The sequence below is a fragment of the Uloborus diversus genome, chromosome 7 (genome assembly GCF_026930045.1).
Source record: "Uloborus diversus isolate 005 chromosome 7, Udiv.v.3.1, whole genome shotgun sequence".
Classification (NCBI taxonomy): domain Eukaryota; kingdom Metazoa; phylum Arthropoda; class Arachnida; order Araneae; family Uloboridae; genus Uloborus; species Uloborus diversus.
The window spans coordinates 144061967-144076928 of record NC_072737.1 but is presented as its reverse complement, the minus strand read 5'-3'; the positions used below and the strand labels follow the sequence as shown (position 1 = coordinate 144076928).

Genomic DNA, 14962 nt, shown 5'->3' with positions numbered 1-14962 from the left:
ATACGAAATTAACTCAAAAACGTTAGATTTTTGCAATGTTTTAATCATAAATACTATGTTTTTAGTGATAACGTAATTTTTCGAAAGTAAAAGTTTTCTCTTGGTCACGATTTCTCGATTTCATTCGCCGACGACGAGCCGCTCCAGCAAGTGTAAATTTTTATAGTTTTGATCTCACTTCTACTTCTACGTTTTTCATTTTAAGCTCCTCAAACCCAAAACGCGTTACTAAAACTGAGCCAACAAGCAAACTGGTAAGAAATTATGCTTAAAAACTGCATTATTTTCGTTATTTATATTGTAACTTCGATGTCTTATTTGATAAAAAATTGTTTTTGTTTTATTTCAGTTTTTAGTTTGAAATTTCAACAGTGTTTCTTTTTATCAAGACTTTACTAAACTTATTGGCAGAGCATAGCATCGGCTGTCTCGCATAAGTGTCATGTACCTGTCTCATATTATGGAGACAGGAGGCTGCAGCTAATTGAACTATAAAGTCTTTTCTTGCATAATAAAATTTGTTTTAATAAAGTTATGTAGAACAGAATAGGAATAAATAATGCTATATCTTTGAACAACATTAGATGAACGAAAGCTTTAAAGTACTACGACCTGATAATTCACTAATTTCGTTTTGCTTTCATTTCTGTTTTAAGAGTAGGACCATTTCAGTATTTTGTTCAAATAGTGTCCACAACAAAACTAATTGCTGATGGTTTTTTTTAGTGATACCTAAAAGCGAATAATTAAGTCAAGAAATATGGTGGTTGTTTTGAGGGAATATGGGTTTGAAAATGACTCTCTAGTCTAATAATAATTTTATTTATTTTTTCTTGTTTCAACTTAGCATTGCGACTTACTGAAAGTTTTCTACAAATTTCATGTTTATCGATCCATTTGCATGTTAACGGCGAACAAAAGTTTCATTTATACCTAGGCTTGCCAGATTTCTAAAATGTTTAACCGGTGGACTACCCCCTTCTCCCGGCGTCACGGATAATCAAAGGGTACTACACACCCTTGACTAGTTTTGCGGGTAGTTCATTCTCAATGCTATGAGTAAATGGTTACTAATAATCCTCAAAGCAGAATGCTACTAAATTTGCGACATATGTCGCAGAACAGATGCCTGAGCTGCACACAATTCTGTTCAAATGCAAGAGGAAAAACTCTGGCAAATTTTCTGCAGATTTCTTTAAATTGGAAGAAAATATAAAATTCTTGCAAATTACAATAGTTCAGCGATAAGCTCGTGAAAAATGTTGAATTTGATATGTTATTTACTGAAATTTTAGATTTACTTAGAACTTGAAGAAATCTGCAGAATTTGCAAAATTCTATCTTGAGTTGAAAGATGTTTAGAAAATCTGTAGTTTCTGCAGATTTTCCATGGAAATTTCATATTTTATCTCAAAAGAATCTGATTTTTCTAGGTTTTTGGTAGCCCTTTTCCTTAATTCTCCCAATTGATCTTCATCCACTGCAATTTTCTCCATTAAGGTATGTTTTGGAAACATACCGACATTGAAACCCTTCCATTGTTGAAAATTGTGTGTCTTGTTTGAGGTTTCAATCCTTTTGCATTCTGAAAAGATTTCAATCACTTGGAATGTTTTGAAATGTTTTTTTATATGCTACCCTAACTCGAGTTATTTAATTTATTATTTTAGTAATTTATTTATTTATTAACATTATTTTAATTGTTCCTTCTTGTGATGTAAAATTACTGATAAAGCATAGTTTGACGCCTAGGTTCATATTTAAACAAAATTTTGTATATTTGCTCTTTCTATGCATTTTAGAAAGCATCTAAAATATTTTTGAAGAATCTCAATCGGTTTAGGTTCTACAGAAATGCATAGCAACAGTGAAGTTTTAACGCAGGAGAACTCGCATCGGGTCTCTCAAGCTCGGTCATTACAAAACTACGCTGCCAAAAATCACCCCTTCAATGGAAATGAATGAGGTCCACAGTAGCTGCGTTCAAGGTAACCTACATACTGACCACATGCTTTTCAGGAATGTACATTCCCCCTTTTCCCTGGAAAATTCCGGTTCAGGCCTTAGAGGCCCGGAGCGAGCGCTCACGCTTTTCATTTCAGATTGTGAATGTAAAGGAAGAGGTTGTGAAATGCATGGCTATTTAAGCTACATGGATGAAATGAAGAGGTTGCAGACCTTGTTAGTTGAGGTTTCAACTGATGAGAACTCCCTTATTGAAGAAGTTGACACAGAACAGTATAGCGATCATCAGTCATGCTCAGAAGAAGATTTAGATTCATGTATCATAAAACTTTCTTAAACTTACTTTTTAAAACATATTTTAGAGGCTGTTTATCTATTTATAATTCAGTGTTGAAAATACAATTTATTTTCTATTTTGCAAATTCAATTTACTGAAATAACCATTACGGGCCTGTGGAGCCCCCCCCCCCCCCCCCGAGAGCTTTTGTGTGACAAAAAGTACCATGAGGTCTTCCAGGTTAAACACTAAAAAAAAACCTGTATGAAACGATTTTGATTTAGTAATCCAGATTTGTGGAAAAAGCCGCATTGGTTGCTTTATACAATGCTTGAAGTACTTGCGGAACAAATTTTGGTCAAATGACTTTCATTGCAGAACATCATCAAGTGTTCTGCGTTGGGGCTAATAATGAACCTAAACTACAGGTAATAATTTGTGGCACAAGCAGATTTTTTTTTTTTTTTAAGTAAATGTTTTACATGTACTTTTCTTTGGCTACGAGTTTTTTTAGAAGATCAGACCAGTTCAATATTAGTTTACATGTCAGTGCTAAAAATTAAAAATAAATTATCCTAAATAATCCTTCAGTTATTTACTCTTTGACTATTCTGGTGTCAAACTTATTTTTTACTGGAACGTTAAGTAAACTGACCAGGACACCGGAATTTTGTCTGAAAATTGGGACTGACCTGGTCAAACCAAGATGTCTGGCAAGTGTACTTATACCCTAATTAAGATGTTCCCAAACTTCAGACCTCCGCAAACCCCCTCTGGAAAAACTACTAGCTTCATGGAAATGCTGCAAAAATAACAAAGTCGATTTTTGACAAAAAGTAGTTTTCCGTTACATAGCATTTAAGCAAATTTGGAAATTTTTCCAACTCTGTTTTAGCAAAAAGGATATAACCTTAGATAGCAGGATGTACATAAATGCCATTTTTGTAATCCTATAATGATCCTTTGGGGGCTCTGATAAGTAAAATTTAATGTATATCCCCCCCCCCCCAAATTATCAAATGTTTTCAAATTAGAGATGTACCGAGTAGCACTTTGGCTGAGTACCGAGTACCCGGCTTTTCACTACTCTACCAAGTGCCAATTATGTTTTAAGAAGAACCACCCACACACACATGACGAATTTTGAACTCATTAGAATAGTAGTATAGACCTCCATGTCCAAATAATAGTTTTTAAAACAAAATTCCAACTGAAATTTAATTATGCATTATTTAAAAAATTTTGTTTGTGTCAATAATTTTACAAATAAGTTATTTTTTAAATTAAAAATTAATAATAAACAAATACATAAAAGGTAGGATTGAACAAGTTGGACAAATTATATCAATCTATATTTCTAGTCCGACAAATGTAAATAATTTTTAAAAGATAATGAAACAACGTTAAAAGCACAAATGTGCAAAAGCGCTGCAGGTACATGTTTCTGCATTACAAGGAACATCTTTTTCAGTGCATAAGATGTGAGCTAATAAATGTAAAAAATCCATTGTGTCGGATGTCTTAAAATCCATAAGCTCACATTTTGTGCATTGAAAAAAACATTCCTTCTAATGCCAAAACACGTGTCTACAGTGTTCCTGCACATTTGTGCTTTTAACATTGTTTTATTTTTTAAGAAAAAGTATTTTTATGCTTCTTATAAATAATTTTGTTTGTGGCAAAAATCCATTTAATAACGTAAAAATTTCAGATTTTCTGTACTTACTTTTTTTGCCCCATTTTTAATAAATAAGTTTCATTAATTTTGGGGCATTAAAATATAAGATTTACTCCATTAAAGCATAACAAGCTTCATTATTCTCAAAATTTGAATTTGAATTGTAAATGATTGCAGTATATTAGGGTAGACTCGACCAGTGAGTGAACACCACCCAGTGAATGAACAGCACGTCATTTTTTTTTTTTTAATGAGCTTCCAAAAATTTTTTTTTGCATAAATTCACTACAAAAGCCTTCTTTACTAATATTCTAAGCTATGTGACACCTGATTGGTTACTTTGGATACGTATTTTTTTCCTGGAAAAAATTAGAAATTTTGATTGCTGTGAATCGTTCTTTCTCTCTTTTAAAATAATGAGGCTGGTTTCGTGCTAGCAATTATTTTGATACATATTATTTTTATTTTTTAACTCTACAAAAGAAAAATTAAGTATACATATTTAGGCTAAGGATTTAAATTGTTTCAGTCAATGCAGAATGTGTAGATTTTCAGGTAGAGGGGTGTTCAGTCACTGGGTACGAAAAATTGCGAAAACCCAGTGAATGAACAATGGCAAAATTTCTTTTGATTTAAAAAGAAATTTGGAGTTTCTTTGAGATATTTTCATTTTCGTACTTTTTTGTAATGCATATAGTTTTATATGCTTATTTATTTATGTATTTCATTATATATTTTATAATTTCTTCATTTTTGTCTTTGTAAACAATGCACTTTTTACTGAGTTTTATCTTTTATCTATCTATATCTCTATCTGTATATTAACCTACCTACCTACATCTATCTTTCTATATCTTTATCTCTCTTGATAGATAGACAGGTAAATAGAGAGATAGAGGAATAGAAATATTTATACAATGAGAGAGAATAGATAGGTAAATATATATGTATGTTTGTATATAGATAGATAGATAAATAGATAGAGAAAAATATAGAGATAGATATATAAAAAATAAGAGGGAAATAGATATATAGGTAGATAAATATAGAGATAGAATAGGTAGGTAGGTAGATAGATCGATAGATTTATTGATAGAAAAATAAATAGGTAGTGGTTAATAGATAGATAGGTAGATAGAGAGACTAATATAGAGATAGATAGTTGGGAAGAGAGACTGATATCGAGATAGATAGTAGGTTGATATATAGACAGATAGACCGATAGATATAGATTGGTGGATAGATATAGATAGGTAGATAGATAAGTATATAGATATATAGATAGATAAGTAGATAAATAAATAGATAAGTAGATAGATATATAGATAAATAGATAGATAGATAAGTAGACAGATAAGTGTATATATATATATATAGATAAGTAAATAGATAGATGGATAGATAGGTAGATAGATAAGCAGATAAGTAGAGAGATAAGTAGATAAATCGATCGATAAGTAGATAGATAAGTAGATAGATATATAGATAAGTAAATAAAGATAGATAAATAAATATATAGATAGCTAGATACAGATAAGTAGATAGATAGAAAAATAGATAAGTACATTGATAAATAGGTAAATAGACATAGAGATAGATAGATATGATATATAAATAGATAGATATATAGATAGATAAGTAGATAGATAGATAGGTAGATGAATAGATAGATAGATAAATATATAGATAGCTAGATACAGATAAGTAGATAGATAGAAAAATAGATAAGTACATTGATAAATAGGTAAATAGACATAGAGATAGACTGATAGATGTGTAGATAGAAAAATAGATAGATAATTAGATATAGATAGTTATATAGATAGATAGATAGATTTCAAAGAAACTTAGTTCCTTTTTGAATCAAAAAATTTATCGTGTTCAATCACTGGACTAATTTGTGTTCATTTACTGGTTCGAGGTGTTCATTCACTGGGTCGTTGTGCCATTTTTTCTTTAAATATCTGAAAAAGTCGGAAGCGGTACTATTTAAGTTTCCGCGATTTTTTAGAGATATTTACATAGATCTATTAAAATGTTTTAGCTATCACAATCTGTATAATATAGAATTTAAAATTACTAGGATTTTTTGAAAATGAAATTGTGCTTAACTGTTCATTTACTGGTCGGTCTACCCTATATGCTTGCAATTTTTTATTAATTGTAAAATCTGCTTTGAACAATACTCAATTTTTTACAACTACTTGATATTGGCCGAGTACTCTGTACGTCTCTAGCACTCGTTCTTATCCCGTTTTTGGTATCACTCCTTTACTAAACCCATTAATTCATTTTTTTTCTTAAGCAGGTGCAGGTAGGGTTGTGCAAAATTTTGAAGGTGAACATTTTTTCAGTCTTACCCTCCCATTTGGTTGCAATTCATAAGAAAATAAGTGGGAAATTTTTTTATAACATTTGAACAATATTTAGAGGTAGCTCAAAGCAGATGAAGTTTGCATCATTGCCAAATATAAGTGTTATTGACAAAGGGCCAAACTAATCACAAATATGATTGCAATTTTCACTAACAGAAATTAATTACATTGTAAAATTGCTATTTTTTGTACACTGTTTCAACATTAGCCATGAAATATATTCTGAAAATTCACAAATGTTTTTTTGTAAAATGTTGCATTTTATGCAATTCTGTACAATTTTTTGTAAATTGACAAGAGTTGTGCTTAGACCAAAGAAGCATCAATACTGGCAAAAGCAAAGAACCTGTTTTACTGGTACAAAATAACTAATTTTGGAATGTTAACACCACATAATAGAATTGATTATTGGGGCCTATTTTAATGAATGCACAGGGTTCTCTTCTATACAAAAAGCACTTTTCTGTAACCGATTCTAGACCTACTGAAAGTTCATTGATAAGAATAAATGCATTACAAAACTCAATAATAAGTAAAAGTGGCTGATGCAAAGGACCATAGAATATAATCTGTTAAAAAATTGCTGTCTAACTCCTACTCAAGATGATTACCGAGAATTTCTTAAACCGATTTTAATAGTTCAGCATAAAACCCCTTCTCCTGGAATCTGAGTTATTGTACCTAGAGCTATGCACCATACTCAGTGAACGTTAAAAATCTTGTACTGTTTTAAAATATAAATGTTTAACCAATAGTTCACCATCACTTCAGTAGAAGATATTGAATTGAAAAGATAAGGTACCTTTGCGGAACATGTTTATTTAAAACCTTGGGTGGACCATTTCTGTACTTTAGAATGCACATTGTAATAATTTCAGTTTAATAAAATCTAAATTCATAATAGCATTATAAGAATATTGATGAAGAAGTAAGTAAAATTGCATGACTTTTTTGACAATCAAGTGACACACTTGAATAGAAGATAATTGGTAAAGCTGTTCAAGAAGTGAATGAAAAAATAATGCTGACCTGAGATTATGCCCCAAAATATCATAAAATTTGAGGACTTTCTAACTTGTGATCAGCTTGATTAACTGAAAAAAAATGAATTTGCCAAACACATTTAACCATGCAAAACTTGGGAGGTCAAACAAATCTACAGGTCTTCGGAGAATTATCAGAAAGCACTAAAATTTAATGAAGGAAGCCGATTATTAATGACCTTGCTGAAAGGAATTAATATATATTATAAAACAGTGTAATGAAAAAATAATAATCATTGAAGATCAATTTCAGTTCCTGTTGCAGGTTGTCGAGAACATTTCCGCGCTTATACCGATAGCAAAAAATAGTTTGGTAGGTATTAGCACAATCACATCCATAGTGAGTTAAACATAATTATGGTATTATAATTTTCATCTTATAAAATGCTAAAGACTTAAATGAAATAAAATTATATTGCTTTCCAAGCCTTTTTTTTTCCTTTTGCGTTTATTGTGTAAAATTAATATTACCAAATTTTGAGGCTGTTGAGCTACCTCTAAAGGTTAAAATCATGAGTTCAAACTTCACACTAATTATTTTTTACATAAAAGGAACTAAATAGGTGGGTAAAACCAGTAAAAGTCAAACTTTTAAAAAAGGTCCTTTTTTGCACCACCCTAGTGCAGGTGCGCAAAAGACTGTTCCTAATTGAATGCAAAAGAGTTTTGCGTTGGAGGACGCCACAACCAGGCTCAGATCTACATACCAGCAGACACAGCAATGGAGTGGGGAGGGGGCATGGGAACTGAGGGTCTCACGACCCTTAGTGGCAGGGCCGGATTTGGAAGTGTGGAAGTGGCCCCGGGGCAACGAAGGAGTGGAGGCCCCTAATCAGAATTTGAAAAGATCATCATATTTTCGAAAATATTCGAAACTTTGATGTATATCCAAATATTTTGATATATATGTATATATCCGATGTTTTCGACCTGTGAAAATTAGGATATTTTGTAAAAAATTTTTTAAGGGGGGGGGGGCCCCTTTGTTGTGGAGGCCCCGGAGCAATAGCCCCGCCTGCCCTCCCCTAAATCTGGCCCTGCTTAGTGGCATAGACATCCAGTAGACAGTTGAGGGCACTGTTGAGTTTTTGCAGGGGTAACGGGCAGAATTTATAGATACAGGCCTGATCACAGCTTATTCTGCTTTGAGGTGTCATGAAATCCGTTTACGAAGGCAAAAAATGATACCTTAAGGTTGAAAATTTTCAGAGTTAAAAAAGTAGTTTTACTTATATATTTTTCTTATTAATGTTTGAAATTTCTTTTCTTTTAGAATTTGATAATGGGTAAACCTAAGGGAAAGTCGAAGAAGCAAAGCCCTGTATCAAAAGCTGAAGATACGGTACTTTCTTTTCTATATTTGTTTCTTTTTCTTTTTTTTTAAATTTTGGTTTCCTTCTACTTTTTGCAGACACAAAATTTCCTTCCCTTCTGTTTCTCAGTTTCAATCTTTTAAGTTATGATAGATCTGATTATGAGAGGGAGGATTTTTTTTTTTTTTTTTTTTTGAAGAAAGCATGAATTTGTTTAGATCAGTGTTTCTTAAATTGTGTTCCACGGAACCCCAGGGTCTCATGAAATTCTCTCAGGGGTTCCATGAGACTTGCATGTTTTCATTCCACATCTTGTAAATTTGTCACTTAAAAAATCAATAAAAGCACTTTCCCAAAATTAAAAATAAATTTACTTTTACTTTCGTGTACTAATCTGAGCTTTATTACCCATCCGGGTTAGTCACTATAGGAATAATTTTATTTGTCGCCTGAAATTGTGCCTTTTATATTCAACTTCGAAAATTTTCCAAGATCAGTCATGAAGCACCGCTTTCTCACTTTTAAACACTTCAATTTCGAAAACATTAAAGAAGAAGCTACTGACCCCCTAATATCACCAAAGATAGTTTAAAAGTGACTTCAATGTTGAAAAACTTATGGCAGGACTCCTCAAATTCCCTTTCCTGCATCGTTTCCAAATATTGCCTAAAATTACGATTTTTGACACTAATTTCAAATCTTCTACAATTAATACTAATCGCTCTCTCCCAGTGCCTATGTCAGCAGTAAAAGGCACAATTTTAACATTTAATGAGTGAGGACCAATTTAAGTCAACATAACATACAGTGACATCAAAGTTTCTAATTTATAAATAACTTTAAAAATAGTTGTAAAATAAGACATTTTAGTTTTTAAGTTTTAAAAAACTTTCTTTGTAAATTTTAGTGAATTATTAACACTATTGTAGGTAAACACAGCAGTATTTCTTTCTCTAACTAAGAAAATATTTTAATTATATAACTCATGAATAAATTCTGAGGTTATTTATCCCTTTTAAAAGTTCTTAGAATCAGTAATAGGCATAGACGGCTCGTACCAGGGGGCAATTGCCCTCTCACTTTCAACAGTAAAGGGACATTTCCCCTTCACTTTTCTAAGTGCAAAACTAAGGCTCGAATGAAAACTGATAATGATGATTTATTCACTTGTTTAAAGAAAGAACTGACTTAATAAGTGCTTGTTTTATGCTTTTTTAAGCACTTTTAATATAAAACCCATTGTTACAAATTTGGTTGCCTTACAACAGCAATAGTAATAGTAAGCATCATAAAAATTTTGAATCAAGGCTTCTATGGAGCAAGCATGAAGTTTTTCCACTATCATTGCTTTCTTAGAATTTTTATCCTCATCTATGCCAACAATTGAAAACGGGGCAAATACTGTGCCAAATTCTTAAAATTTTAGACACTAGTAACTTGTATGTTGTGAAATATGAATTAGTTTTGTAAACCTTTAATATTCAAATTAGAGACGTACCGAGTAGCACTTTGGCCGAGTACCGAGTACTCGGCATTTCACTACTCGGCTGAATTAACAAGTACCAATTATGTTTTAAGAAGAACTACTGACACACACGTGATCAATTTTGAACTTATTGGAACAGTAGTATAGACCTTTTTGTCCATATAAAACTTTTTAAAACTAAATTCCTGCTGAAATTTAATTTTGCATTACTTAAAAAATTTTGTTTACGTCAAAAATTTTACAAAAAAATTATTTTTAAAATTAAAAATAAATAAATAAAAGGTATGATTGATCAAGTTGGAATTAAGACAAACTATACCAATCTATTTTAGTTCTAGTCCGCCAAACATAAATGATTTTTAAAAGCAAATAAAGCAAATGTGCAGGAACACTGCACACATGTGTTTCTGCGTTACAAGGAACGTTTTTATCAGTGCAAAAAATGTGAGCTAAAGAATGTTAACACATTCGACAAAAAAATCCGACTTTTGTCGGATCCCTTTAAATTTACAAGCTCACATTTTGTGCATTGAAAAAGGAATTTCCTGTAACGCCAAAACACATGTCTGCAGTGTTCCTGCACTATGCTTTTAACGTTGTTTTATTTCCCTTTTTTTAAGCAAAGGAATTTTTATATTTCTTATAACTAACTTTTGTTTGTAGCAAAAATCTACTTTTTATGTAAAAATTCCATATTTTCTATACTTAAATTTTTTGCACAATTTTTAATAAATAAGTTTTATTAACTTTGGGGACATTAAAATAAAGATTTATTCCATTAAAGCATTAAAAAATTCATTATTCTCAAAATTTAAAATTGACTTGTAAATGATTGCAGAATATTAAATATGCTTGTGCTTTTTTATAAATTTTAATATCTGTCTTGGACAATATTCAATTTTTTGCAACTACTCGGTATTGGCCGAGTATCTGATCAGAATTTGTCCGAGTACCCGGAAAATTGGCCCAGTATGCCGAGTACCGAGTAGTTGCCGAGTACTCTCGGCAACTACTCGGTAGTCTCTAATGCAAATGGTTCTAATTGAATTAGCACACAAAAAAATCCTAAATGGGAACAAAAATTTATTTTGAGTGCCAAATGCTTAAAATTTTAGACACATATATAGTTTTTTCCTTTTAGTATGAAGCATTTATATGAAAAAAGGCTTGAAATTTCGTAATGGTAACGTTATTCTATTTCTGAAATACATTTACTTTAAAAAGAATGAAATAAGAGTTTAAAAAAAAAAAAAAAATACTAACCACTTTTCATAATGCACTCAAAAGGACAAAATAACTTTTCTGGGTCAGAAAGAACAATAATTAAGTATTCCTGTAGTTTTCAATTATTCCAAGTCATTTCAAACCAAACTTTCCCAGAAAAATATGCATGTTTCTACACTCAAATTTATGACAGAAAGTTAGATAATGATAAAAAATTCTGCACCTGACTTGAGCTGCACTTTTTTTCGTTTATGAAGTAATTTTCTTGAAATAATTAAACTACAGGAATACTTAAATATTGTCCTTTCTGACCCAGAAAAGTTATTTTTTCCTTTTGAGTGCAATGTGAAAAGTGCTTTGTATTTTTTTTTTTAATTCTGTTATTCATGTTATTATTTCATAAAAGTTAAATTGGAACTTTGATTTTGTAGGAGGCAATCTTCTGTCGCCATCTAGTCCCGCTTTTTGAGTTCGTTTCTGGATTTCTATTCATTAATAATGGCATAAAAACTCAACTGCCCAATTTTTGAAGAAAAAATGTAGCTTTAAGGGTGTGTCGCCCACCAAACCTAACCCCCCCCCCCCCCTAACCTCCTTTGATTGCCCACTTTTTGCGGCACCAGCCGCCTATGCAAATATTAGTGTTTTGGTGTTTTATAATAATATATAATAACTAGCAGTTAGCAATAATTACCATGGTATATAATGAAGTCGATTTAATTATCAATTAAACAACAAATAGTTAATGTGATAGTCTTTTTGAGATAGAACCTAGGATCCCTCTCAAACAGAACCTTGGCTACGCCACTGCTAACTATTGACAAAATACTAAGGGTTCCACGAAAAAAGTGAGTATTGAAAAGGTTCCGCTGATCAAGGAAATTAAAAAAATGCTGGTTTAGATTATGATATACTGGGGTCAGAGTCGTCCTAACTTTTCAAAAATTCCTATATTTTTTTAACTGCCCTAAAACTCTTTAAAAAATTTGTTCTAAATTTCCTAAAATTGTCAGTATTTTACTCTGCATTTTTGCAGAAAGAGAGAGAGTTCTACTGAAATTGATTCAAACTTTTTCCTCTATAGTTGGGGCAAACCTAACCTGGCAGATTGATTAGAATCTGTAGCCCAACTATAGTCTTGTTCACAGAGGATTCTCACGGGTCCTTGAAAATCCTTTTAGCGCTGTATTACAAAGGGCCCTTTTAAGTGCTTCATTTTGAACAAAAGTCATTCATTAAAGTCGGCCTTTAAAATGAAAAATTCTCTCTTTTTTTTTTCAATCATCTCTTTCTCTATTATTTCAAATCCCATTGTTGTTTTCTTTTACTAAAATTTGACATTTCATTGAATTACTAGATTACTTTATTAATGATTAAAACTGATTTTGTTTCTGTCCAAAATTATCAACTACAGTCGAACCTCCAAAAATTGAACTTCCACATATCGAAATCCCAGCAAATTTCCATGTCCATTACATAGAAATAGTCTAGTAATACAGTAAAATCTCTATATGTCGAAAAAATATTCGAGACATTCGTAGATTTTTTTTTCCACTTTCGACTGTTTGCAGGGCTACCAAATGGTCCGCTTTTCCCGCCTAAGTCCGTTTTTTAGGGTTAAGTCCGCTTTAGACCGCTTTTTAACATTTTGGTCCGATTAGTCCGCTTTTATATTGTTTTTACCTAAGAATCAGATTTTAAAAATTTTCCATTACGTTAAAAGATACTGTACACCCAAACACGCGGCTGCGGCGCCTTAACCTGACTTTTCCCGTATTATTTCGCTTCAGATTAACGTCATTACTCCTCCTTCAACCGCTGTAGCAGGGAAATCCATAAAAAAGGAGAGGTTTTGGGGAGGAGTTATGACTTCGAATCGGATCGGATCAGGGTGCTGCCGATATTTCTCGGAGTTTCAACCTCACGTTTAGTGTAAGGAATGAATTTTCCGATCTCGATAACTCTAATATTCCTTTATCTCAAAGTTTTTATCGGATCCCAAGCTCTTGAGACTGTTGTGGAAACTTCCCAGAACTTGGAATGTTTTAGGGGCCCTTGGGACTTAGAGTTGTCGCAAGTTGACTGTAATAGTAACGCTGCTATGAACCACCCCTTTTACAAATGAATTCGGAAGTAATCTCGTGGCGCATGCGCCATTTTTTTTTACAGGCGTATATGTTCGTAAATTTTACGTCCTTGAAAAGTTCTTGGAAAAAAAAGTTTATTTTCCAAGTGCTTGAAAAGTTTGAAAAAAGTATAAAAAGTTTCTTCATTGCTTCAATTTGTTTAAAAATATTTCATCAGTGCAATTTTCAGAACATATGTTTGATATGCAGTATCGCGAAAAATTGCTTTCGTGTTTGAGGTTTCAATCCTTTTGCATCTTATAAATATTTTGATGTTTTTCACAATCGGAAGTTATTTTGACATGTGCAGATTAGCTTATTTTTCGTTTAATATCAATAATTAACAAAAGAATTAGTTTGGAAACCATGACAACATTGAACTTACTCGGACTTCGCGGAAAACTGCTTCTCGCGTTTCAAATTTCAATCCTTTTGCATCTTGTAAATATTTTGATGTTTTTGACAGTAGGAAGTTATTTTGAAATATGCTACTTTAGCTTAGCTTATTTTTCGTTTAATTTCAATAATTAACAAAGGAATTAGTTTGGAAACCATGACAACATTGAACTTAATCGGACTTCGCGAAAAACTGCTTCTCGCGTTTTCAAATTTCAATCCTTTTGCATCTTGTAAATATTTTGATGTTTTTTGACAGGAAAAAGTTATTTTGACATGTACTACTGTAAACTAGCTTATTTTTCGTTTAATTTCAATAATTAACAAAGTAATTATTTTGGAAACCATGGCAACATTGAACTTACTCGGAAAATAACTTTTCGTGTTTGAAATTTCAGTCTTTTTGCATCATGAAAATATTAAAATATTTTTCCCCAATCGAATGTTTTTTTCCCAAATGCTACCTTAGATTAGCATGTTTTATGTTTAATTTAGTAGAAAATAAATACATTTATTTTATGGAAACATGCCAAAATCGAACTTGTTTCGTGAAAATTTGCTTATCTGAGCTTTCAATCATTTTGCATCTAATAAATATTTTTATAGTTTTGTCAGTTTGAAGTTGTTTTGACATATTACATTAGATTAACTCGTTTAAATTTTTATTTAAATAACTAAAAAATTAATATTTCTTTTTTTGTTTTTAATTCAAATTTCTAGTTTTGCAAATTTAGTTTTAGTTATTATTAGCTTATTTTCGGTTATTACTGTTTTTTTATGGTGGGGGGATATTAAATGCAAACAATTGAGTGCATAACATTTTAACTTAGGATTTGTATTTGAAACAAAGTTGAATTATAAAATTTTAAAAAGTTGATGCATAAAATTTTATAAAGTTGAATTTATGTGCATCATTTCATTGTCATGCTAAGAGGGGAATTAGTCTCCCCCCCCCCCCCTATAAAAGTTCAAAGCACTCATGGCCGTGCAATCATGGAGATTTTTTTTTTTTAATCTAAGCTTTATGATTCTTGAAAATATACTTTGAATATTGCAAAACTAAGCCTCATGTTATCTGC

At 31.4% G+C, this 14962-nt stretch overlaps 1 protein-coding gene across 1 annotated transcript in view; it reads left to right on the top strand.

Moving 5' to 3' along the window:
* Nucleotides 1–167: 167 nt before the first annotated feature.
* The window catches only part of LOC129225939 (zinc finger protein 33A-like), a 31443-nt gene continuing 16648 nt past the window's right edge, over nt 168–14962 (top strand). Inside the window, exons 1-2 of the mRNA XM_054860486.1 lie at nt 168–254; nt 8612–8680. Of these exons, the coding sequence (XP_054716461.1) occupies nt 8621–8680 (60 nt within the window). The 5' untranslated portion in view covers nt 168–254; nt 8612–8620. The remainder of the gene's footprint in view (nt 255–8611; nt 8681–14962) is intronic.